This window comes from Vicia villosa, unplaced genomic scaffold (assembly GCF_029867415.1).
Source record: "Vicia villosa cultivar HV-30 ecotype Madison, WI unplaced genomic scaffold, Vvil1.0 ctg.000283F_1_1, whole genome shotgun sequence".
Taxonomy (NCBI): domain Eukaryota; kingdom Viridiplantae; phylum Streptophyta; class Magnoliopsida; order Fabales; family Fabaceae; genus Vicia; species Vicia villosa.
The window spans coordinates 385,548-413,281 of NW_026705121.1; the positions used below are offsets into that span (position 1 = coordinate 385,548).

Below are 27,734 nucleotides of genomic sequence, written 5' to 3' on the forward strand. Positions count from 1 at the left end.
AACAATTAATCGTGTCTAAACTTTGAAAGAAAAGGCTATCCTAATGCGTAAAATAAAAGCTAAGGAAAGAAACGGTCTAACCGAAGAAGAAGCCAACACTTGATATTAAGAGTCAAGGTAGATTTCCCATCCTTTGGACTATCAATACTTAACCAACACATTACCATTTGGGCATCCAGATGAACTTATTATCTTTAGTACCACTTTGCATTAAGCACATTAAAATTTTGACGAAAATCGGGCAGAGTAACGGCTGTTTTTGGGTAAAATCCTTATATCAATGCCTTGGAATTAATCATCAAGGACTTTCAAGGAAATACCTCTACATATAAACAGACAACAATCCAATGTCAGACAGATTAACCACATAATAATACGGTCCAAAGGTACTAAGTCCAATAAGTCCAAGTCTCCAAAATGCTCGGGATAGTAACCAATAGTCCATAGGGCCTTATGTGTTGTTTAGATTTTAAGTTGTTTATTAATGTTTTATCACAAAAGTAGAGTATGGTCCAAATGGACAAAAAGAAAATAGCGTAAACATAAACAAAACGTCCAAATGGACAAAAAGAAAATAGCGGAATGTAAACGTCCAAATGGACAAAAAGAAAATGGCGGAAACATAAACATGATGAAATGATAAAATAAAGCAATAAAGCGAGAAATATAAAGAGTAATATAATAAAGTGCAGAAATTAAAGTTAATTGTTAGATGTTAAAGATAACCATCTTGAAACTTGTCAAGTATGTTATCAAAGTTAGTAGTAAAGATCGATGGTGAGTGAAGGATGTTCTCGGATTTAAATTCAATAGAAAATTATCAGAAGCTTGATAAAATCATAGCGAGTAAAAGATAAATTTTCATAAGTCTTAAATCAACCGTATACAATTCTCTTCCATGTTTGATCTTTTTTTTTTCTGGACACGAAATATTGCGCTATGTTAAGCAGGTCGCCAAGTGATTTATGTAGAAATCACCCTACGACGAGGCCGGTCAAAACTTTATGTGCTAATACATGCGAGAGAAGTGATATATAGATCACTCTCCAAAAGCAATACCGCGCGAAAAGAAAATAGGTAGGGATCTAGTCTTTACCAAGAATCCATAAGAATTCTCAAGGTATTAAGACTTTCATCGATCAAAAGAAAAAGAAATAAAAGGTGGAATCACATTCAAAAGCTCCTTTCATCCATAATTTCAATCACTTAATTTTGCGGATTTGGATTCTCATCCTATCGACGCCCTAAGTCCATTGATATTAGAGAGAAATTAGGCCTCTGACTTGTGATTCAAAGAAAATAACAAAAGAATGGAGTAGAAGATGAGTTAGAACCAAGAACTAATCAAAAAAAGAAAAAAAAAACACATTATGCTCAGCTGCAAATCGATTTGCACAGAGTGTAAATCGATTTGCATAACTCTGTTTTCAAATTCTATGCAAAAAATCAGTTATGTAAATCGATTTGCACAATATGCAAATCGATTTGCACAACACGACTTTTAAAAAAAAAAGCAAATAAAGAGAAGAAAACTTGTTTAAACATAAGACCAAACACCTTGTGATCTTGGATCAATTTATGCACGAAAATGTATCAAGTAAGCAAGCAAAACTCAGCAATGTAGCACCAAAGGTGCATCAAACATAAACAACAATGGATCACATCTTGAATTATGGAAAGGATCTAGAATTTTACCAAATCTTTCACAAACTTTGAATCTTCTTCAAGAACACACAACCACAAGCCTTGATCTCTCACAATTGATGAAGAAAATAGTGTTTAGATGGAGGTTTAGCTCAAAGTTAGTGAGGTTCAAGATGTAACTCACTAACTTTTATGGAAGAAGAAAAGAGCTTTGAGTGAGGGGTTTGGAAAGGATGAGAAGAGAAAGAGCAAGAGTTTCTTTGGCTTTCAAAGTTTGAGAAATTAAGAGGGGAAAGCCTCTATTTATAGGATTTAGGCTAGGGATTATTAGTGGTTTGGAGTTAGGATTGGAAATAGATTTAGGTTTGGTAAATGAATTTGGAGCCAAAATTATGATCCAATGGTATTGATGTGATCACATGAGGGTTTATGATAAAATGATGTAGGAAATCAAATATACGAACTAAGTCATGCTTCCCACACTTGCAAATGATGTCATTACTTTCAAAAGTTGAAAATTGCCTTCATTTTTCCAAATTCGCACTGGTGCAATCGATTTGCACTGATGGTAAAAGCAAATCTGGTGCAAAAATAGTTGTTTAAATCGATTTACACCTTATGCAAATCGATTTGCACAGTGAAATTGTTGAAATATGCTCCTTTGATGGATATTTTGACTTGGTACCTACAAAACACAAACATACAAAAGCACAAGGCAATATTTTTGGTATTTTGGTTAGTAAAACATATACTAGTAAAAAAACATTGGTGTTTGATGATCCCTCTTACAGATGAAGTGAGCATAACACCGAGAGCAGAGCTTTAAGATGAAACTCTTGATTGATGATTGAAATGCAAATGATGTATGATCTTAGGGTCAAAAATTAGGGTATGACAATAACAACTAACTTATACCTAAGAGGAAATACACTAAGAGAATGGATAACAACACAAACAGGGGAGGACAACAGGATCCTCCATAGGGATCGAGTAATAACAATGATAGTGCAACAAACACTACAGATCCCAATGCCCAATCACAGGCCATGTCTGCGCTAACACACTCACTGGCCGTAAGTGGTTCAATATCTGGGTCTACAGGAACGATCCCAGGAAAAAATTCGACATCTTCTTGTCATACCCTAGTTTTTGACCCTAAGATCATACATTAGTTGCATTTTAATCATCAATTAAGAGCACCATTTCGAAGCTCTATTTTTTATACTGTGATCATCTCTGAGGGGAACCATCAAGCACCTCTAGCTTTTATTTGTTTTATACTAACTAAAATTCAAAAATGTGTATTTTGTTTCTTTTGTTTATATTTTACAGATAAAAGATCGGGCAAAAATCAAAACAGTGTAAGAAAAGGAATTTTTGAAAATTTCACTATGGAAATTAATTTACCCATATAGGAAATCGATTTCCCTGGACGAAATTTGAAAAAAAAGAGGGAAGCATGACATCATTTTGGCACCAAACACATTTTTCTTGATTATTATTTGTCATTTACCAATATTCCACCTCACCACAAATTAATTTCTTTCATTAACCTCACTTTAACCCCACTTTACCAAATTAAACACAAGTTAATTACCAAATGAACAATGACCAAATTACCCACACCTCTCTCTCCAATTCTATAAATAAAGGTCTTCACCTCTTCATTTGACAAGCTTGAATAGCCAAATAAACTCTTGCAACTTCTCTCCTCATCCCTACCAAATTCACCTAAAGCTCTTTTTTCTTTCATAAAGTTAGTGAGTTACATCTTGGTAAATTTCTACATCCTTTTTCATCTTTCACAATGTGATTCCTTTGTGCTTGTGTGAGATGCATCTTTGATGCTATATTGGTGACATTTGGCGAAGATTTGATGGAAAATTTGTGCACATTAATATATGAGATCATAAGGTGTTTGTTGTTTTGCTTAAACAAGGTTTTATGCTTCATAATGTTGTTTTTTCTAAAGTTGCGCGTAGGAAATTGATTTCCTACAGAGGGAAATCGATTTCCACCTTGTTTTTGCGCCAAATTTGAAGTCTGCACTCAGGATATCGATTTCCTACAGAGGTAAATCGATTTCCAATGAGGCAGAATGTTTTTTTTACCTTTTTTAAGCTTGTTTTTCCTTCTTTCTTCCTCCACTTCATTAATATCATTGGACCTAGGATGTTGATAGGTTTGAAATGACCAAATCCATAATATTAGATGAATGATATTAATGATAGTGTGGGTTGATTTTACTTTATGCATTTTTATTCTTCTTCTCCTCTTTTTTCCTTTTGATCGATGAAAGTCTTAATACCTTAAGATTTCTTATGGATTCTTGGTAAAGACGAGATCGCTACCTATTTTTCTTTTCGTGCGGTATTGCTTTCGGAAAGTGATCTATATATCACTTCTCTCGCATACATTAGCATATAAAGTTTTGACCGGCCTCGTTGTAGGGTGATTTCTACATAAATCACTTGGCGATCTGCTTAACATAACGCAATATTTCGTGTCCCGAATAAAAAGATTAACTATGGAAGAGAATTGTATGCGGTTGATTTAAGACTTATGGAAGTTTATCGTGTAGTCGCTATTGAATTTAAATATGAGAACATCGTTCTCTCACCATCGATCTTCATTACTAACTTTGATGATATACTTGACAAGTTTCAAGATGGTTATCTTTAACATCTAACAATTGACTTTAATTTCCGCACTCTTATTATATTGTTCTTTATTATGCTTTATTTTATCATTTCATTATATTTATGTTTCCGCCATTTTCTCTTTGTCCATTTGGACGTTTACATTCCGCCATTTTCTCTTTGTCCATTTGGACGCTATGTTTATTATTCTGCTATTTTCTTTTTGTCCACTTGGACCATACTCCATTTTTGTGCTAAAACATTAATAAGAAACTTAAAATCTAAAAAACACATAAGGCCTTATGGACTATTGGTTACTATCCTGAGCATTTTGGAGACCTGAACTTGTTGGACTTAGTACCCTTGGACCCTATTATGCTGCTGTTATTCTGTTTGTTATCCTGTTTGGCATTGGTTGTTGTCTGTTTGTCTGTGCAGGTATTTCCTCGAAAGTCTTTGATGGTTAATTCCAAGGCGTCGTGATAAGGATTTTACCTAAAAACACTCGTTACTCTGCCCAATTTTCGTCAGTATTCTAATGTGCTTAATGCAAAGTGGTGCTAAAGATAATAAGTTCATCTGGATCCCCAAGTGGTAATGTGTTGGCTTAGTGTTGATAGTCCAAAGGATTGGAAATCTACCTTGACTCCTAATGTTAAGCGTTGACTTCTTATTTCGGTTAGATCATCCTTTTCCCTAAACTTTTATTTTACGCACTAGGATAGCCTCTTCATCTCCTCCCACTTCTTAGATTTTCAAAATCTTCTCCCTTTATCAAAAATCTTCTTATGTCTGCAATCTCTTTTAAAACCTTTCTTTAAAAATATCTTTTGCCCTTGTTGGCATTTCTTTCAAAGTTTAGACACGATTAATTGTTGTAGTGAGTTACGATACCCCACGATTTTGAGATTGATTGATATGATGGAGTCTTTTCCATGTGAAAGAGCTAGTGGCATACTCGTTGATTTTCATCCAATTGGAGCCCTTCTTTCATTTGTGATGCAAAGAATCCATTTGTTCTCATGATCAATATCAATGGCAGAGTAGTTTTTCTCCGACAATGATAAAGTGTTTATTCCTTTTAAAAAAACCGTTTCCCTTTTAAGCGGAACTACATTAGCTCTGACTTCTCCATTGCACCGAGGAGGTATGTAGGCACAAGGCTCAACGTCTTGCCGAGCTTATTTTAAAATTCAAACAAAACTTTTTTCGCACAAAACATCTTTTTATAAAAACAAATTTTCAAAAAGGTTCCTGTGGAGTACCATAGATATGAGGGGTGCTTAAAACCTTCCCCTTGTATAATCAACACCTGTAACTAAGATATCTTTCTTGTTTTAAAAAAATGGGTTTTATTCGTTCTTTTCCCTTTTCCTTTGGAAACAATAAAGCGCAGTGGCGACTTTCACTGAAATAATGAGTCGAGTCAATCTAATGGCCTCGTTCTCATATTTTCCCCGCTACAAAAAAATAGCGACTTCACTAGGGATCCAGTTTTAAGTGTGTTAAGCCTATTTTTGTTTATTTGTCTGTTTTTATCTGTATATATTGTTGTGTTCTTTATTTGTTTTACTTTTTTCTTTTTGGCACTCGATGGTTCCTCTATGATGAGATAAAGTCCTAACCCGGACTTTGGTGAGTAACTTGAGATAGGAGGTGGTAAGACCAATAGTCGCATGTCAGGAGAAATCCTTAACATGAGCGTCATATGGTGGACCCCAAATTAGTGGAGGCCTCATGGAAGGTAGTAGATGTTGTTACGAAGCATCATAAGAATGCTATTACTTTCAATAGTGAGTGTCCGTAGATGCTGAATGGCCTAGAACCCTTTTAACTCATCCAAGCCTTTTTAGGATGTAGCGTTGAAAATAGTTCAAGTACCAATTTGAGCATGTTGTCATGCGATGCTACGCTTAGACGAGGTCTTTTTAGGCATATTATTGGCGCCTATGAGCAATTGTGCGTGCCGGTAGTATCCGATAGAAGATTGAAAACTCTGGGAACCTTTGTAGAACCCGATCGGCAGGTACAAAACTCCTTAGAACATACCTTGTGGGATGGGTAGACCCATGGCTTCATGCTCATGACGTCGAACCTTTGAACCTTGATTGTGTGATTTGGTGTGATCCTGTGTGCTCTTGATTGTGGTTGATGCATAAACCATGCATTCATGCATTCATAAAAATGTCCTTCACAAATGGTTTTCAAGGAACTTAGATACATTTTTGTAAACATCATAGGTACCATGCATGGATCAAAAGAGAAGTATCAAGAATCCAAGTGTGAAAAAGTTGAATGAGCTAGCGACTTTGGTTCCTAATCCTGACAACTTCAAAAGCCGTTATGGGAGATTGATATCTATCTTGAAGACCAAAGTGGAGATGGGGATTCTTGAGACTCTTGTGCAGTTTTACGACCCAATTTATCACTGCTTCACTTTTCTGAATTATCATCTTATGCCTACTTTGGAGGAGCACTCAAATTGGGTTGGTTTTCCAGTTTCAGATGTGATACCGTTCGAAAGTCGAAAACACTCAATTGAAGGTCTTTTATGAAGATGAGCTAGAGAAGCTCCGTAGGAAGCTACAAAGAGGAGCTGGATCTTCATCAGAAGTGTTTCCTTCTAGTTTTTAGTTTTTTATTTTGTTTTGTAATTTTGAACTTTGAACCTTTTGTAAGTTTTTCCCATTATTAATGAAAGAAGTTTATTATGTTTTATGTTGTATTTTTTTTAATGTTTACAATTAATGTCTTAAAGTTCCTTGAAAACCAAAAATATAAAAATCATTTGCATTGTATTTTATGCATCATCCTGCATCATGGACTTGCTTCCGAGAGTATTCCCGAGGTCTTATTCAGTGTTCTTCATACAGAATCAAGCTGTCTCACCGGTATAACACTCAAGCTAATTGCAAAGAGAATATGGAAGGTCTCAAGAAAAAGAACAGAGAGCTACGTGAAGAGGTTGTTACTTTGAGAATTGGGGTGGAGCGTCTCACCGCTCTAGTTGAGACTTTGATGGATACTCAGAATCAGAATAAGAATCAGGTTCCCCCTCCTTCCAATGATCAAACCCAAGGTCAGCCACAAGGTCAGACCACTATGATTTTTGAGATCGTTGCTGTAACAATTCCTGCAAATCCGACTCCTACTAATCAGCAACTTATGCCTAATGGAAATCCTTGGGGTATGCCTGAAGGTTATCTATTTGTTCCCAAAGAGACTCGTCCTCTAACTCATGTCATGGTCACTACACCTCCTATAGTTCACACTGTTCCTTTTGTTACAGGGCCTGTTTATGATGCTGCACCGAGTGATGGTTTGGGTATTCATGACAGAATTGATGGTTTCCAAGATCAGTTTGAAGAATTGCAGAAGGAGATGAAAGCCCTTTGTGGGAAAGAGTTGTTTGGGAAGAATGTGCATGATCTCTGTGTTGTTCCCAATGTGAAAGTACCTGCTAAGTTCAAGTTCCCGGAATTTGAGAAGTATAAGGGAAACTCCTGTCCTCAGGCACATCTGGTGATGCATGTAAGAAAGATGTCCACTCACACTGATGATCAGCGTCTGTTGATCCATTACTTCCAAGACAGATTGATTGGAGCTGCTTCTAAGTGGTACATGGGCCTTGATAGCACCCATATTCGCACTTTTAATGACCTAGCTAAGGCGTTTGTTAAGCAATACAACTACAATGTGGACATGGCTCCTGATCGAGATCAGCTGAGAGATATGATGCAGAAAGAAAAGGAATCCTTTAAGGAATATGCTCATAGATGGCGTGAAGTAGCCGCTCAGGTGATTCCTCCGATGGAAGAAAAAGAGATGACTAAGATTTTCTTGAAGACTCTTGGCCCGTTTTACTATGAGAGGATGATTGCAAGTGCTCATGTAGACTTAACTGAAATGGTGGGTATGGGTGTCAGGCTCGAAGAAGCTGTAAGAGAAGGTCGTCTAGTTCATTATGACAGTGCATCTGGCAATGTGAAGAGGTATGGTTCGTCTTTTCAGAAGAAGAATGAATCAGATGCTAGTGCAGTTTCTCATGGAAAGAATAGCCATTCCAAAGGAAAAGCTAGTTATCAACCTCAGCAAGTTGCTTGAGTAACTCCCATTGTGAATGCAGCTCTGGTAACTCCTGCATATTCGCAACAACAGAATCGACAAAATCAATCTTTGCGAAAGCCTAATTTTGATCCTATCCCTATATCCTACACATAATTGTTCCCTGCTCTGATTAGTAAGAATTCTTTTCAGACAAGGTCACCACCTCCAATTCCAGAGAAGATTCCATGGTGGTACAATGCTGATGTTACTTGCGCTTTTCATCAGGATGCTCCCGGGCACAGTTTAGAAGATTGTTGGGCTCTAAAGTTTGAAGCTCTATTAGTGGTAGCCCTGAAGTTTGAAAGATGTTTCCTTCAACATAAACTCAGATGGAGAGAGCCTTCTCATTTTTTTAGTATTTTTACTATTTGTTCATTTGCAATATTCCTTGTTTTTCATTGCACCGTTTGCATGTAGAAACTTGTTTGTTTTTTAATGCTAATGCAATGATAATGTTTGTCTTATATATATATATATATATATATATATGTATATTAATGTTAAGCATAATTTATTTTAGACTAAATTACAGTTTTGGTCCCCCAATTTTGCCTAATTCACGAAATTAGTCCCCCTATTTCAAATTCAAACACTTTTGGTCCCCCTATTTTAAATTCTAACAGTTTTGGTCCCTCTTTCACGTTTTTTTATAGAAAATCGATGAGATTTTTTATTTTTTTAACTTATATTTGTGAGATATTGGATCGAACTCTAGTATTGTCGAAGGGTAGCTTCTTGGTTCGACAGTTCGATAGAGTTAAGCATGAAGTCGAAGGATTGTTCACATGCTGGTGTCGAAGTGTGCATGCTGTAGTCGAAGATGGGTCTAGCATGCAGATGTCGAAGATGCTAGGGTTGTTAGCATGTTAAATTAGGTTTTAGTGTTTAAACCCTAATTTGTTAAGTTAGCTTGTTTATTAAGTTGGCTTGTGTAATGGGCCTTGCTGAAAAAGCCCATTAGTTAGTATGTTAGGTTTTATTATAAATAGCATACTAGTCTCTCATCATTGCTAAGCTGCAAATCCTAATTTAGGGTGAGAGAGGTTATTTGTTATTCTTGTAAACTTGTAATCTTGTTTTAAGAGAAAGTGAAAGAATAGCAGTTATAACCAATTCTTGTGTTCTTATTCTCTTCCCTAATTCCCTATTATACTTTGTTATTGGTATCGTTTTTCACAACAAATTGGTGCGGTGAGCGTGGAGAAGATGCCTTCAACAAAGTATGAGATTGAAAAGTTCACCGGAGTGAATGATTTCGGTCTGTGGCGCTTGAAGATGAAAGCCCTACTGGTTCAGCAGGGTTGTTTGGAAGCGTTGAAGGGAGAGGCAGCCATGAATGCAGAATTGACGGCAGCGGAGAAGACAAATATGATCGAGAAAGCACACAGCGCAATTTTGTTGAGCCTTGGTGATAAGGTTCTCCGGCAGGTATCCAAGGAGACGACGGCATCAGGGTTATGGGTGAAACTTGAAAGTTTGTATATGACCAAATCGCTGGTAAATCGACTCTACCTGAAGCAAGCTTTGTATTCATTCAAGATGATTGAAGACAAAGTATTGGCTGATCAGTTGGATATGTTCAACAAGCTGATTCTTGATCTTAAAAATATTGATGTGAAGATCGATGATGAAGATCAAGCGCTGTTACTATTGTGTTCTTTGCCTCGATCACATGCTCACTTCAAAGAAACTCTCTTGTATGGAAGGGAGTCCCTGACGTTTGAAGAAGTTCAATCAGCCTTGTACTCTAAGGACTTGAATGAACGAAAGGAGCATAAACCTTCGACTGTTGGCGAAGGTTTGGCCGTTAAAGGAAAACTCTTACGAAAGGATGGTAAGTTCGACAAGAAGAAAGGCAAAAGCCAGTCGAAGACTTACAGTGGCGAAGCATCTGGCATTCGATGCTACCATTGTAAGAAGGAGGGTCACACAAGAAAGGTGTGCCCTGAACGCTTGAAATATCATGGAGGTAAGGATAATGGCAACGCTGCCATTGTTCAAGATGATTTCGAATCATCTGATGTTCTTGTGGTTTCAAGCAGTGACTCTAAGAAGGAGTGGATTATGGATTCAGGTTGCACTTGGCACATGACTCCAAACAAAGACTTGTTCGAGGAATTATGTGATCAAGATGGTGGATCAGTATTACTGGGAAACAACAAGGCTTGCAAGATTGCAGGTGTTGGATCTGTGAGATTCAAGCTCCATGATGAGTCAATAAAGTTGTTGACTGAAGTCAGGTATGTTCCTGATTTGAAGAGAAATTTGCTTTCTCTTGGTGAATTCGACAAGAAAGGATATGTTTTCCAAGGAGAGAAAAGTATCCTAAGAGTCATGAAGGGTTCGAAGGAAGTCTTGAGAGGCGTGAAGAAACAAGGCTTGTATACCCTTGAGGCTGAAGTTGTAAGTGGTTCGACAAATGTTGCATCCACGAAACCTTTGTCGAAAACAGAAATCTGGCACATGAGATTGGGCCATGTCAGTGAAAGGGGTCTGGTCGAATTAGGGAAACAAAATCTGCTTGGTGGAGACAAAATCGAAAAGCTGAAGTTTTGTGAACCCTGTGTACTTGGAAAATCTTGCAGAGTGAAGTTCAACAAAGGCAAACAAAGAACACATGGATCCCTTGATTACATCCATGCTGATCTTTGGGGGCCTGCAAGGTGTCCATCACATTCAGGAGCAAGGTATTTTCTATCCATAGTAGATGATTATTCCAGAAAATAATGGGTATTCATCCAGAAGACTAAGGATGAAACTTTTGAGAATTTCAAAAGTTGGAAGACTCTGGTTGAAAATCAGACTGGCAGAAAGGTCAAGAGGTTGAGAACCGACAATGGCCTTGAATTTTGCAATGAGGCATTCGACAGTTTTTGTGCTGCCTCTGGTATTGCAAGGCATAGAACTACTACAGGTACTCCACAGCAAAATGGTTTGGCTGAAAGGTTTAATCGAACTATTTTGGAGAGAGTCAGATGCATGTTGACTAGTGCGGGGTTAACAAAGGTGTTCTGGGCTGAGGCTGTTTCGACAGCAACATATCTGATAAACAGATGTCCTTCGACAGCGTTAGATATGAAGACACCTGAAGAAGTTTGGTCGGGACATCCACCAGATCTCGACAAACTGAGAGTATTTGGCTGCGTAGCCTATGCTCACATTAGGCAAGACAAGGTCGAACCTAGAGCTCTGAAATGCATGTTCATGGGATACCCTGAAGGAGTCAAAGCTTATAGGCTATGGTGCCTAGAACCAGGTCACAGGAGGTGTATCACCAGTCGAGATGTAGTTTTCAATGAAGCTGAAATGGCTTTTAAGAAAACTGATGATGTTGGTCGAAGTACAGAAACATCTGACGAAGAGCTGGAACAGGTAGAGATTCCTGTTGAGGTGGAGCATGTTGATGCTGAATTGCATATCCCAGATGAAGTCGAAGAAGAAGCAGAAGATGCTGAAGTTGAGGAAACTGACGATGACTACCTATTGTCGAGAGATAGGTCGAGAAGAGTCATCAAGCCACCTCAGAGACTTGGATATGCAGATCTTATAGCTTATGCCTTAATCTCTGCAAGTGAGGTTCTAGACGAAGAACCTAGAGACTATAAGGAAGTTATGAGGAGTCGAAATAAGACTGAATGGCTGAAGGCCATGGATGATGAGATGAAATCTCTTCATGATAATCATACTTGGGAACTGATCAAGAAACCTGTTGGGGCAAGGTTAGTCAGCTGTAAATGGATTTTCAAAGTCAAGGAAGGAATTGAAGGAGTGACGTCGAAAAGATACAAGGCAAGGTTAGTTGCAAGGGGTTTCACTCAGAAAGAAGGTGTCGACTTCAATGATGTGTTTTCTCCTGTTGTGAAGCATAGGTCCATTCGAATGTTGCTTGCCATGGTGGCACAGTTCGATCTTGAACTGGAACAGATGGATGTGAAGACTGCGTTCTTGTATGGTGATCTAGATGAAACGATCCTGATGAGGCAACCTGAAGGGTATGTCGAAAAGGGGAAGGAAAATTATGTGTGCAAGTTAAAGAGATCTTTGTATGGTCTGAAACAATCTCCTCGACAGTGGAATAGGAGATTCGACAAGTTCATGGCACGCATAAGTTTCATTAGAAGTCAGTTCGACCACTGCGTTTACTTCAGATTTCGACCTGGTAATTCATTTGTTATTTTGTTGCTTTATGTGGATGATATTCTCATAGCAAGCAACAGTGTCGAAGATGTGATGAGGGTGAAGGCTGAACTCAATAAGGAGTTCGATATGAAGGATCTGGGAGCAGCTTCCAGGATTCTTGGAATTGACATTCGAAGAGATAGAAAGAAGTCGAAGTTATGCCTATCTCAAGAGGCATATCTACGGAAGATTCTTGAAAAGTTTGGTATGTCGAATTCGAAGCCAGTTGTGACTCCAACAAACCCTCAATTCAAGCTGAGTATTGATCAGTGTCCCAGTACTGATGTCGAAAGAGCCTATATGAATAGCATCCCATATGCTAATATAGTCGGTTCTTTGATGTATGCTATGGTCTGTACTAGACCCGACATAGCATACGCAGTAAGTCTTGTAAGCAGGTACATGGCGAATCCTGGAAAGGCTCACTGGCAAGCATTGAAGTGGATTTTAAGGTACATAAATGGGTCTCTGAATAGAGTCCTAATTTATGGTGGAGCCTTGGGTGAAGATAGTAAAGCAGTAATAGAAGGATATGTCGACTCTGATTATGCAGGTTGTATGGATTCCAGAAAATCTATTTCTGGATATGTTTTCACTATGTTTGGCACTGCAATTAGTTGGAAAGCAACACTTCAGAAGGTTGTTGCTCTATCAACCACTGAAGCGGAGTATATTGCCCTAACTGAAGCTGTGAAAGAAGCATTGTGGCTTGAAGGTTTTGCAAAGGAGCTAAAACTTCAAGGTCGAGGTATCACTGTTAAATGTGATAGTCAAAGTGCAATACACCTGTCGAAGAATTCAGCCTATCATGAGCGAACTAAGCACATTGATGTGAGGCTGCATTTCGTCAGAGGAGTAATCGAGCGTGGAGAAGTCCAAGTGCTGAAGGTTTCGACTGAAGACAATGCTGCTGATATGATCACCAAGACATTGCCGAGTTGCAAGTTTTTCCACTGTATGCAGTTGATAAAGCTGCATGAAGAAAGCTAGTTTGTTCCTTGACGTTGTAGAGTTAGGTCCAAGGTGGAGATTTGTGAGATATTGGATCGAACTCTAGTATTGTCGAAGGGTAGCTTCTTGGTTCGACAGTTCGATAGAGTTAAGCATGAAGTCGAAGGATTGTTCACATGCTGGTGTCGAAGTGTGCATGTTGTAGTCGAAGATGGGTCTAGCATGCAGATGTCGAAGATGCTAGGGTTGTTAGCATGTTAAATTAGGTTTTAGTGTTTAAACCCTAATTTGTTAAGTTAGCTTGTTTATTAAGTTGGCTTGTGTAATGGGCCTTGCTGAAAAAGCCCATTAGTTAGTATGTTAGGTTTTATTATAAATAGCATACTAGTCTCTCATCATTGCTAAGCTGCAAATCCTAATTTAGGGTGAGAGAGGTTATTTGTTATTCTTGTAAACTTGTAATCTTGTTTAAAGAGAAAGTGAAAGAATAGCAGTTATAACCAATTCTTGTGTTCTTATTCTCTTCCCTAATTCCCTATTATACTTTGTTATTGGTATCGTTTTTCACAACAATATTTTTATGTATAAAGTACAACAGTATGTTTATATACGATGATTTATCATATTTCACAAGTAACTTGTTATTTATAACATGAAAACATCGTTAATTTTAAGTGCAAAAGTATGAAAAGGGGATCAAAACTGTTTAAAATTTAAAATAAGGGGACCGAAACTGTTTAAATTTAAAACAAGGGGACCAAAACTGTTTAAATTTAAAATAGTGGGACCAATTTCGTGAATCAGATAAAATGGGGGACCAAAACTGTAATTAATCCTTTATTTTAATATGGAATTAGTTATAATTTGTTTTCATAATTAGATATATTGATGTATTGTTATAGCATAGATTTTCAAAAAAAAAAAAATCATTTTAATTGTTATTATTGAATTATAATTTTATGTTTTTATTTTTTACTTTTATATAAACATAAAAAGATAAGTGAAATAATAGGAGGAAAGTAGGATTTGAATTTTAAAAAAATGAAAAATAAAAAGCGAAAAATGAAAAGTGAAAAGTGAGTTGGAAAAAAATTAAATATATTTTTATTAATTTTGGTCAAAGATGGAATTTATTAATTAGTTTGAAAGTGTGGCATCCTAATAGTTATATTTTAAATATGAAATTTTACATTAAATATTTTTTGAAGAAATATTATTAAAAATATCTCACTTTAAACTGAATAAACCTTTGAGTTTTATCCCAATCTTAATGACAGTTTTCCTTATAAATACCACCTTCAACATTCGAGTAATAAATCAACAAAATTATTGCAAATCAGTATTATTGTGTAATGGCAAACCAAATGTCAAAGTCTTCCTGTTTCTTTGCTGTCTTGGTTTTAGTTTTTGCAGGTAATAATACTCTCCAGTTTCAAAAAATGATCTTAGTCGCATTAAAAAGGATGATAACAATATCGGTTTTAGCCTATGCCGATACCGTTTGCTGTATCCATTTTTGCGGTCGCAGAGCGGTTTTTACAACCCTAGTCTCCATCATTGTTAAATTATACTTGTAGTATATTGCAGTATAAATCTTACTAATTTTTTCTTTATTTTCTTTCAAACACAGTTCAATTTATTCAGATAGATGGTGAATGCTCAGTACTTGTGGGTGACTGTAAGATGTTAGATTGTACTGCTCATTGTAATTTCTTTGCAAAAGGTGTTCGTGTTTTAAAAGCATCGTGTTCATACTTACACTTATGCATGTGTACTTTCGATCGGCCACCACCAGGAGGACCAGAATCTCCTTGCGATGTTGTGTTAGGAGTTTGCACTAATGATTGTAATTATGAATGTTGCGACAAAAAGTGTAAAGCTAGTTTTCCTAATACCGGTTCAGGGACCTGTTTAGAATTTTTTGGTCAGGATCTTTGCTTGTGTTCTTATAAGCGTTGAGTTTTTACTCAATTGGAATAAATAAAATAAATATTATCTTCGCGACAAAAACTATATGTTTTAATATTTCAAGGCATGATGAAAGATATATTTTTTTAGGTATTGAAGAAACACTGAATCATAATTATATTATATAGGAAATATATTGAAATGAGTATATTTAAAATATACACAATATGATTTTAAAAAGATAAAATATCTTTTTTTTTCTTTATATTAACTTCGGGGTTCATTTTGGTCCCTTAATTTCAAAAAGTGTCATATTGGTCCCTTAACTCTTCAAAATGTGTCATTTTAGTTTTTGTCATATTAGCGACCGATTTTTGAGTTTTTTCGTCGCTAATGTGACAAAAAGATTAAAATGACACATTTTGAAGAGTTAAGTGACTAATATGACATTTTTTGAAGTTAAGATATCAAAATGAATCCTGAAGTTAACATAAGGGACTAAAAAGAGTATTTTACCTTTTAAAAATATACAAAAATATACATTTATTTTAATAATATTATAATTTGGAAATGAGCATGTTTATTTATTATGAATATCTTTAAATACTTTGAAAATAAATATTCAAACACATGTCATGGAAGGAATTTTAATTTATGTAAATAATATTCAAACATATCTCTTTAAAGGAATTTTAAATTTGAAATGAATATATTCGTTTGAAATATACCATGGGAAAAATTTACAAAACAATTTAATATATGAAATATTTTTCCTGTTGCATACTTATTTTTGTCAACAAAACAATTTAATCATGATTCTAAGGTCTCATCAGTTCATTCTTCTATGAGATTTTTAAAACATTTTTTTAAAGAGAAGAAGTCTGTCAATAAGTGATTAAATTTAAATTACCTGCAGTTTCATTGCAGTGGTGGCCAATTTATTCTTCTGAACTCAAAATCAAAAAGATGTTAAAAAGAAAAAAGACTCCAAATAAAAAAAATAAACTTACAAAACTAAAAGTAAGTTTTAGAACGTCTAAACCCAAAACCTTCATTGAATTTAAAAAACAAAATAACATCAAAACATACATCGTTAGAGAGTAAGATCCCTTTCACTACTGCGCTCAAACATGTTGATTAGTTCGCTTAGAAACAAATCTAATTGTAACATAACCTAATATATAATAGTAATTAAGATTAGAATTATTCAAAGCATTCATGAAGACATTAACTGATAAAATAACATGATGGATTTTCCAATTGAATCGACGTCCAAACTCGGAAAAGTTATCGAATCCTCGAACTCGAACTAACAATGCAGATAGATCTCATGAAAGTGTTGACCTTTCTGATATAGATGAAAAGTTAAAAGTGTTTAGGGTCCATGTTTTTTATTTATTTGTTTTGGAATGTAAAATGTTTCATTGAAAATATATTAAAAGTTATATAGACTTCTTCTCAATGTTTTAAAAACCGGACCGGACCGGCCGGTCGGACCGGTTGAACCGGGAACCGGCCAGATAATCGGTCTGATTCGATTGTTGGATCGGATATGTCATTGAACCGGTGTGAACCGGTTAAAACCGATGTAAACCGGTAAAACCGGAAAAACCGGTGGTTTAAATGCATTTTTAAATTTTTTTTTTATTTTAACAACTTAAAACAATATCATTTTAATTATTTTAATGAAATATCAAAATAAAAAATAAAAAAAATAAAAAAGAAAATAAAAATAAAAATAAAAATTTTCGAATGCAGTTATTTTTGTTGCAGATGATTTTGATATTGAAGAAGGAGATATCAATATTGAAATAATTTTTTCTTCTTTGAAATTAAATTTATTAGACAATGAAGTTACTTTATTATAATTTATTCAATTAGATTATTTTATGATTAAATTTTGTTTGCAAATATATGCTTTGTAATTTTATATTATTTTATTATGTGTGATACTTATGTTTAAAATTTGAATTTAAATTATCAACTTGTGAATTTATTTAGGATATGATATTCTTAAAAATTTTAAGTGTCGGTTATATTTTATAGAGACTGAATCATCATGTTCGACATGTTTTATACCTATATAATTTTGTTATAACGACCGGTCTGTTTAACCGAGTTATCTGGTTTAATCCGGTTTAGTCATGCGGTTCGACCAGCGACCAAGTGGTTCGACCAATAAAGCAGTGACCCAGTATCCTCAACGGTTTGATGTCCGGTCCGATTTTTAAAACACTGCTTTCTAGGTAACAGAGATCAGCCGTAATAAAGTTAATGTCAATTAAAAAAAATTGAATATTCAATATTTAGTAGTTAGCAGTGATTTGCAAACGAAAGTTACATTTAGGGGCATGAGTTTGTCTTTCTATTTAGGTTTTTGTTGGATTAGCATGTAATTATGCCGGTAATTGATTTTTATGTATTGATAGAGATTATGGAGTCTTACACTTTTAAATTACCCAAACTTACAAAATTAAATGTCATGCGGTAAATATTCAAGTCACCACATTCATGTCCAATGTAGAATATATTTTCCCACTTACTCACACTTACTTTATTATTCTAACAGAATTGACCATGGATCCAGCAAAATAATATACCATGGATCCAAGGCAATCAAATCATGGATCCAGCCCAAAAACAAAATAATATACCAAAATTACCACTAGGGATGGGAATAGGCCAGGCCGACTAACAGGGGCCTACGGCCCAGCCTACATAGGCCTAGGTCAGGCCAGGCTTTTTAGATAAATAGAAAAGGCATAGGCTTTTTATAAGCCTATTTAGCTAAAAAGACTAGGCCACAAACCACATTAAAAGCCTTTTAACCCTAAGAGGCCGGCCTATTTAAATAAATATGAATAATTTTATTATTATTATATTATATTTTTTATTTTGAATTAAAAATATAAAAATAAATTTTAGTTATCTTGAAGAAATTATGAAAATAAGATGAAAAGAATTTTATGAACAATGTCATAAGTTGTTTCGATAAGTTCTCTCAAACAAATAATATCACAAAATTTATGCTACTAGGTAAACTTAAATAAACTAATGTAAACAAAAATTTAATTTCACTGATCTTTTAATTTGTTAGTCTATAAAAAGACGAGTTGAATGACTTATTTACAAATGTTCAAATGAAATAGACTTTTAAGTAGGCTAATAGGCCAATCAGGCCTTCAAAAAGACTGGACCCAGGCCAAAAAAATAAGCCTATGATAGGCTATAGGCCAAACTTAGGCTTTAAATATTATAGCAGGCCAGAGTTAGCCTTGGCAAAGCCTAGCTCGGCCCAGCCTATTCCCACCCCTAATTACCACCCTACAAAACAGACACCAAACTACTCCATAAGTAAACTAGCTATATGTATGCTCATTTTTATCTAGCCCAAGTTATATAAATAATATCTACGATCCTACTTGTTATTCACTACAATATTTTAACTATACGGCAACGTATAAAAACTGTTCTGTAATCTAAAAAAACAGTTACCTTTATTTATGAGAATGATTTTAAGACCGTACCAAACCGAGGCACTTCTATAGTCTTTTAGAATGGCTTTTGTACCTAACGGCAGCGCCTGGTACAAAATCGCTGTTGTAGCTTTTTTTTAAAGAATGGTTGCTAACAGCAACAATTGCACTCTATTTTCAGATTAAAATTGTTGTTACTGAAGTGTTTTAGGAACTGATGTTTTAGTGAATATAACTACGATTTTTTGCTGTAGTGCATTTGAAACCGTTTTAGTATATTCATATCTTAATTTCTTTTTCATAGCCGACAACAATGCTTTCTATATTACACTCCACATGAAATGCAATTTTTAAATAATATGAAAAATCATTTTATTTATAAACCTTATAATAAATATCCTTCATAGTTCATAATTTTTTTTAATTATAATAATATTCATATATAAATTTTAAAATGATCTTATATTTTAAAAAAACTATATAAAAAGATAACAATTTATTAAACAATTTGATCATTCCCAACAGGGTAATTACTATGGCAAATTACATGGATGATATCGTCAAAGCCTGCAGAAAGATGACTAGTATCTGGCATTTCTTGTGCTGAATTCTGCACGACAACTCCTTTCTCTTGCATAAAATTCTGGCTAGATATTTTAGTAGCGGTAGCTACAAGGGATGTTTTCTACTTAGTGAGAAAAAAATAGTCAGCATAATGTAAAACTGTATAAAAAATATAAATTGAAAATTGAAATATATGAATCTAAAACATTAGGAATAGGACCAAAATCTGTAGAATTAAAGCTATTATATTTGTTATCACCTTCTACCCAAATGTGACACTTTAGAACCTACAGAAACAAGGAAGGTACTTAGTAAACAAAATCTCTATAATCCATTCAGCAAATAAAAACACACTTAAATTGCATAGAATTAATCTGCATGTGGGGAAACTTCACTAAAATAGTTGCAAGAAAGAAAGCATTAGTTCTTCAATTAAATAATCACAAATACAGTATAGTTAGGAGCATAGAGGTATATGCCGACTAGGAATCACAAAATTCTAGTTTACAGCAAATAAAGATGGAAGAACATGTGCCATCCATAGGAGCATGGTTTTAAATAGCGGTTGCAGGCGTTAGGGATGTTGTTATTACGGTTGTTGCGATGTGCATTGTGGCCTTTGCAGTGTGAATTTTAACAAGTTTTGAAATACGATGTTAAAAAATACTTAATTTAATTTTTTTTATTCCATAAGAAGTAAATTGAATAGGATTCTAATATTTCAATTTTTAATGAAATTACTTGAAAAAAACGTGATTGAAATTGTCTAATGTGCTTCCTTAATACAGTTGGAGACATAATTTTAAAAGCACACCGTGTTTGCGATCCAATGCAGTTGCAGAGGAAAGTGCATTCGCAATATTCCTAGTGCAATTGCGATTGTAGACCGCAATTTAAAACCATGCATATGAGTGACATTGGAGGTAAACCAAATAGTATTTCACCATGCTTATTCAAAAAGCGAGGATTAAATGGCTTAATCATGGAGATAGTAATAGCGAATTCTTTCACCGTGTTATGAAAGGTAGAAGGCGTCATAATCACATTGGTTCTATTTTAACTAGTTCGGAAATTGTGGATTCGGTTGAGGACGTCAAGGAGGAAGTGCAGAATCATTTTGCTTCTAAATTCGTGGAAATCAATAGAGATAGGCCTATTCTTGAAGGAATCAACTTGAATAAGGTTTCTCAATCAGAGAGGATTTCTCTTGAAGCTCCTTTTTCGGAAGGAGAGATTAGAGAAGAGATTTGGGGGTTTGGGGGAGATAAGAGTCCAAGTCACGATGGTTATTATTTTTTCTTCATAAATAAATGTTGGCCATTTATGAAGGATGATTTTGTTAGATGCTTTTCGAGTTTTTACTTTAACGCATCTTTATCGAGGTCTTGCATTTCCTCTTTTCTATCTTTGATTCCTAAGTCTTCTAGTCCCTTGGGGTTTAATGATTATAAACCTATTTGTCTTATTGGTTGTATTTACAAAGCCATCTCTAATATTTTGGTGTCTAGATTAAAGTTGGTTTTAAATTCTATTGTGTCCCAATGTCAAAGTGCTTTCGCTCCGGGTAGGTAAATGCTCGATGGAATTTTGGTGGCAAATGAATTGGTGGATTACGCTAGAAGAGAAGGGAAAGATGGTTTTGTTTTCAAGGTAGATTTTGAGAAAGATTATGATAAGGTGAGTTGGAAGTTTTTTAGATTTATGTTAAAGAATATGGGTTTTAGCGATGTGTGGATGCATTGGATGGAAGCTTTGTTTTTTTCTAGTAAGATGTCAGTTTTGGTCAACGGTAGTCCAACGCAGAGTTTTCGGTGGAGAGGGGGTTGAGACAATGGGATCCTCTTTCGCCTTTCCTTTTTTTCCTTGTAGTGGAAGGTTTGAGGAGGTTGATAAGAAAGGCCGTGGCAAATGGAGGTTTACGGGTTTTTTATCAATGGGAATTGTTTCGTCGATATTCTTCAATTTTGCGGATGACACTTTGGTGGTGGGAGACGATAGTTGGAAACACTTATGGGATATTAAGGAGGTGTTTAGAGGTTTCAAAATTTTGTCGGGGTTGGGGATTAATTTTCAAAAAAGTAAGCTTATAGGTAAAAAAATATTAATTCGAATTTGATGGATATTGCTACTACTTTTCTTGCTAGCCAAAAGGAAGATTCGGAGTTCATCTTCCTTGGAATTCTTATTGGCTCTAATCCTAGAAGACATTTTATGTGGAGAGGTCTTCTTGTTAAAGTTAAGAATCGGTTAGATGCGTGGAAGGTCCGTTCGCTTAGCTTTGGGGGAAGGTTAACTCTTCTCAAATCGGTTTTGTCTAATCTTTCGATTTTCATACTTTCGTTCTACTAAGCTTCGTCCAAGTTTGTTAAGGATTTTAATAAATTTAAAGTTATTTTCTTTAGGGTAGTTTGGCAGAGAGAAAAAAGATCCATTGGGTGAGTTGGAGAGATGTTTGTCTCCCGATTGATAGAGGCGGGCTTGGAATCAAGAGGATTGATGATTTCAATGTGGCGCTCCTTCAAAAATGGAGGTGGAGGATTTTGGCTGAATTTGACGCTTTGTGGTATAAGGTTCAAAAGTCTCGATATGGCGATATTAATTTGAAGGCGGTGAAATTTGGTGATTTCAAGAAGAAAAAAAACTCGGAAATACATCGTTTTGGTGGAGGGATTTATCAAATCTTGATAACAATATTTTGGAGAGGTTGTTTTCAAATCATTGTCGTTTTCGTATAGGAAAAAATTTCTCTACTTCTTTTTGGAAATCCAAATGGGTGGGGTAATTATGCTTTAGAGACTCGTTTCTGCTATTATTCTCTTTATCAGTTCTGAAGGATGCGGCAGTGACGTGTATGGGAGGTTGTCGCAGAGTCTACAGAATGCAGCAGCATCGGCATCTCATCTTCAGGCTCTGTTTATGGTTTGGTAGTTGGTTCAACTGACGTTGGTGGGTCGCGATTCTGCCGTGTAAGGGCGAACGCGACAGGAAGCTATATTGTGAACAGTTTTTACGGATTAATGAATCATTTTCGAGTTCCGTTTAGTCTGAGAAATAAATTTGACAACGCTTTGTAGCAACCCGCCTTAATAATAAAGACTTAGAGTCGCCACCTATTCTGAAGGGCGAATAGGAAACCCTACGCAGTTTAGAGATCGGGGTAAGTTATTATAATCAGGTTGAGGGAAGGTGTTAGGCACCCTCATCCCTTTCCTATTGGCTTTGAATCTAAGGTAACAATTTATGGCTAAAAGTTAAGGTTTAATAGCTAAGAAAGTGAATAGGGGAAAATTGATATTTTAGGGAGGGGGACTCGCCTTGGTTATCCAAGTGCCTACGTATCTCCTTAGGGAGAATCAGAGTCAACGTAGTTCGGGCACAGGATTGGACGCCTTAGAATTTGATATGAATGTGTTGAATGTATTTTGAATTACCGTTTGCCAGTTTTGAAAAGGTATTTTGAATTACCTTCGTAGTTTCGCAGTGTTGAAGAGATGAAAATCTGGGGTTTGTGGTTTGATGTGTTTTAAGTGTTTGGGCGTACAACCCTGATTTGATATGGCACCGTTAGATGCGATGACCAATAGATTTGGTCAGTATAGCTAACGGATTGAGGGGCATTGCTGGTTACTCAGATCGATAGATTGATCGTCGCGGGCAGCAAATTAAAATGTATTTTAATTTTATGTATTTTTTATCTCTCGTCTAATGCGACTAATAGATTTAGTCGGGTCGAGGAGAGAATTAATCGAAGGTTAATGTTTCGTCAAATGGGCAATGGGACCGGGCAAACCCTAATCCTTGTAACCTTAATAGGGTTTTTGTGATTATAATAATTAAGATTAATTAGATCAACTAAGTCGAATAATCGACATAATCGAAAAATCGAGATGATCCTATACCCTAATCTTATATCCTAATCCTAATTAAAATAAATTAATCTAATCACACATAATTAATTACATTTTAAACTAATCATTTAAATAATATAATAAATAAAACATATGACAAAACCTGGTTTGTGATCCTGTGCAGCAGCTCTGTGAGTGTCCATGATACACCTCCAGCGTTGCATGCGTCGGATCTAAGACAATGATGATCCAGTGGGTGGCTGCAGCGGGCGTATGGGAGACTCGTGTGGCCTCGTTACACTAGATCTCGTGGACCCCCAAATCAGAAGGCGACACGCGCGTGCTGGGAGAGTCAGCGTGCTGACCAACGAACGGCGCAACGCCACGCGTGCAGCTTCTCTTCGTCTTCTTTGTTGGTATCAAGCGCTGGATTTAGCTACGGTTCTCCCAGGAATTTGCTATGATTTCTGCAACAACGTTTCGTAGCCAAAGTTCTGAATTTTTTAACCTTCAAGAACACGATCAAGAAGGGAAAATACCGGCCCAGATCACCTTAAAAATGTCCTCTGATCAGGAATATTGCGTTTGTTTGGGCTAAAAACCACTAGAAACATGAACCCGATGCAAGAACTCAACCTTGCTCAACAATGGTGGTTCGTGAATCCTGTACCAAAACTTAAGAACGATCGTTCTAAACAGTCCTAAACATCAACCTGAACACGGAAAGGAGCATCAAAATCATTTAAACGGACTGTATAAAAGGTTTCGGATTGAAGAAGAATACCAAACTAGTGCAATTAAAGAATGAAGATCCGGTATTGCTTGGGGCTTCGATAATGGCTGGGAATGGCTCTTGGTATCCTCCAGATTATAATGCAACGTTTGGAATTTGTTGATATTGACTATAGAATAAAAATTCTCTTGCCCTAGGTTTCTTGATAATTTAGAAGTTTAGAAACCCTAGCTTCCACCTCCAATATTTTCGTCCCCCCCTCTTTTCAGCCTCTTTTTAGAATATATATGATATTATTAGGTCATTCTATGGGCTTGGACTCCTTACTTTTGGCCCCTTGGAATTTTTGCATGAATATGTATGAGTTTTTTTCTTTTTATTTTGGCTAAAACCCTCCCTCTCCCCTATGAACGAAATTTGGACCTACTTATGGTGTTTTTTGGGCCTTCATGTGATTAAAACAAGAGTCATGCAATTTAATCCATTTATTTTGATATTTTTCTTAATTTATTTGATATTTAAATGAATAAAAATCCAAATAAATAGTAAATAAAATTATAGAAGGGTGAATATGGATTTAGAGGTCTCATACAAGGTCATGATCATGTTTGAAGTGGAAATCTTAGGCCTATCAATCAAGAAATCCCAAAATTCTTCATTTAGGGTTTTAGATATTTCTTGAAATTTTGTCAACTTGTGCACATCGTATCTCCATCAATCTTTGCCGTATAACCATGTTCTAGGACCTTTTGGAAAGCTCAGAGAGTCCTCTAAATGACCTTTTTGGTTTCACCTCAATTGAAGTTTCCATGCTCAAGTTATGAGCTTTGACCCAAAAGGTGTTTTTGTTGACTTTTCTGGAGGACCTATAATCTCTTTGATCATATCTCCCAAATGGTGCATTTCTTGATCTTGGGCCCAACATCAAAGTTGTAGAGGATGAAATTTCCTTGCGAATAGGCTATGGTTGGGAAATTTCTGACAAACCATGTGAGAGTTATGACCAGTCAAAGTTGAGTTGACTTTTTAGTTAGAAAACCCTGATCTGAACCCTTGAATAGGAGAGAGTGACTTGAGTTTAACCATTGAGCCTTGAACCCTTGAAGATGAAATAAGACGGAAAAATTTTGGGGTATGACAGCTGCCCCTGTTCAATCTTCTTAAACCTGAAGAGTCAGATAGGCACGTCTGCCTATCGTGATCTAAAGGTAGAAGATGATTGGACACTGAGAATGCCCCGAAATTTGCATTTGTTGGGAAGAAGTTAAGTGGGAGATGGGCTTTAAAGATGCCATCCAAGGTGAATACCATTCTTTCTCTCTTTTTTTTTTTACTATGAAGCAGACGCTCTTTTTTTTTGAAGGAGCTACGCATTTAAATCGTAGCGTGGCCTAAAAAGGCAACCTTGACTTTATGCAATGATGCAGTGAGCTTCTCAAAATAAATGAGAGCGGTGTATGTATATGCAATATGTATGAATGAGGTATGTTAGTTGAATAATGCATGATTGTTAATTAAAGTATGTTACTAACTCTGAAAAGAAAGATAACACCTTTGATTGTTGTTGATGATGTTTTGGAAAAGATCACTGCCGAGGGACTAACGTGATAGACCCAATTGAGAAACTTTTTTTTTTTGAAAATCTTGTTGTAAAACCCTTTGCAACACCCCTTTGATCACTGCCGAGGGACTAACGTGATGGATAAACGTAACTATCAATAGCGACGACTCGCAGTTTTGTTGGGTAGAAGATAGTTAACTTGCTATAGCGCTAGCAAGCTTTCGTAGTTTGTGAACCCCAAAAGGATCACTTGCTATAGCTCTAGCAAGTTCACCTTCACCAATAGGCTTACTTGTCATAGCTCTGACAAGCTCACCTGCACCGTTTGGATCATCTGCCCTTGTTCGGACAAATTTCACCTGCACCATTTGGATCGTATGCCCTGGTTCGGACAAATCTCACCTACACCATTTGGATCATTTGCCCTGGTTCGGACAAATTTCACCTGCACCATTTGGATCATTTGCCCTGGTTCGGACAAATATCACCTGCACCAATAGGAGTCACTTGCCCTGGTTCGGACAAGTTTACCTGCACCAATAGGAGTCACTTGTCCTGGTTCGGACAAGTTTACCTGCACCAATAGGAGTCTCTTGCCCTGGTTCGGACAAGTTACCTGCACCAAAGGAATTATTTTCTATAGTTCTAGCAAACTTACCTGCATGAAAGAATTCACTTGTTTGGAGACTCACGACTCAAGGGTAGGAGAAAATAGTATGTCAAATGCTCATGACTCGAGGGTCAGAAAGGAATGATATGTTTAGAAATTCACGACTCGAGGGTCGGAAGACACACCCATCACAACACGAGGGTTGGAAATTTACGACTCAAGGGTCGAAAACACTCCTATTACAACACGAGGGTTGGAAACTCACGACACATGGGTCGGAAAATACACCTATCACAACACGAGGGTTGGAAACCCACGACACGTGGGTCGGAAACTGGACTTTTGTAGTATGTGAATGCACTTGATGATATGCATGTGCCAATGCGTATGAATGCTGATGTTGATGTCGATCCCAAGATTTTATCTCCTTAATGAACCCGTTGAACTTGTTTAATCCATGTTTGCCCCTACACCACGGCTATGCTTATGCCGACTTGGTAATGTTTATGTATGCGGGTAATGCTTATGCTCATGCGTATGTTTGGTTGATGTAATGAGTGGAACGAAGTAATGTCTTCTGTAAGACTACCTGAAAAGGTTTCCGGAATGAACATTTGTCTTAAATAAGACTACCTAAAAAGGTTCTTAGAATGGATAGAATTTTGTCTTAAAGAAGACTACCTGGAAAGGTTCTTAGCATAGATAGAAATTTGACTTGAAGAAGACCACCTGGAAAGGCTGAAAATGTTTTACAAAGACTACCTAAAGAGGTTCTTGGAGAGGACAGTGAATGTCTTAGAAAAGACCACCCAGAAAGGTTCGTATAATGTCTTAAAGAAGACCACTTGAAGAGGTTCCTGAAAAGGATGGCAAATTGTTTTAAAGAAGGCTACCTAAAAAGGTACATAGAAAAAGAATGTCCTGAAGAAGACTATCTAAAAAGGTTCTTGGAAATAAAGACGATTGTGAGGTTTGTCTTAAAGAAGACTGTTTGAAAAGGTTCTTAGAAAGGATCGTGAGATTTGTCTTAGAAAAGACTACCAGAAAAGGTTCCTAGAAAGGATCGCGAGATTTGTCTTAGAGAAGATTATCTGAAAAAGGTATGGTGTAATGTATCAACCAATGTATGTAATGCATGATTTGTATGTATTTGTATGATGCTCCAATGATAGGTTATTAATAACCAAAGCGTATATAGTTCGCTGGAGTTGCAGGTTTGTTTGATAAGATGGGGTGTGATGCTAGCGCGATTCCCCGATACCTGTTTTTGAAGATCGTAGTTGTAACACCCCATATTTTCTAATTTTAATTTAATCGGAAATTAAATTATTATTTAGAAATATTTGATATTTTGTTGAATTATTGGAGAATTATGGATTAAGGGCCATTGGGCTGGAATGGTGAGATTAGTAGTATGGGGGTGCTAAGTGAGTAAGCCCATTACTAATTATTTTATGTTTTCATAAAATAAAGGAAATAAGGAAAATTGGGAAAAAGGAACGTGAAAAGCAGAG

General features: G+C 36.0%; 3 protein-coding genes across 3 annotated transcripts; all 3 read left to right on the plus strand.

Annotated features, from left to right (window-relative positions):
• Positions 1–14,829: 14,829 nt before the first annotated feature.
• On the plus strand, positions 14,830–15,530 carry LOC131626363 (putative defensin-like protein 180). The gene is made up of 2 exons (XM_058897180.1): positions 14,830–14,933; positions 15,151–15,530. Exons 1-2 carry the CDS (start codon positions 14,873–14,875, stop codon positions 15,477–15,479), a joined length of 390 nt encoding a protein of 129 aa, XP_058753163.1. The 5' UTR covers positions 14,830–14,872; the 3' UTR covers positions 15,480–15,530.
• A 4,883-nt stretch (positions 15,531–20,413) lies between these two features.
• Positions 20,414–21,040, plus strand: LOC131626381 (uncharacterized). The gene has a single exon (XM_058897198.1). The coding sequence runs from the start codon at positions 20,414–20,416 to the stop codon at positions 21,038–21,040; it is 627 nt and encodes a 208-aa protein (XP_058753181.1).
• Positions 21,041–22,396, plus strand: LOC131626382 (uncharacterized). Its single transcript, XM_058897199.1, has 5 exons — positions 21,041–21,240; positions 21,338–21,523; positions 21,613–21,730; positions 21,871–22,031; positions 22,294–22,396. Exons 1-5 carry the CDS (start codon positions 21,041–21,043, stop codon positions 22,394–22,396), a joined length of 768 nt encoding a protein of 255 aa, XP_058753182.1.
• Positions 22,397–27,734: the final 5,338 nt, after the last annotated feature.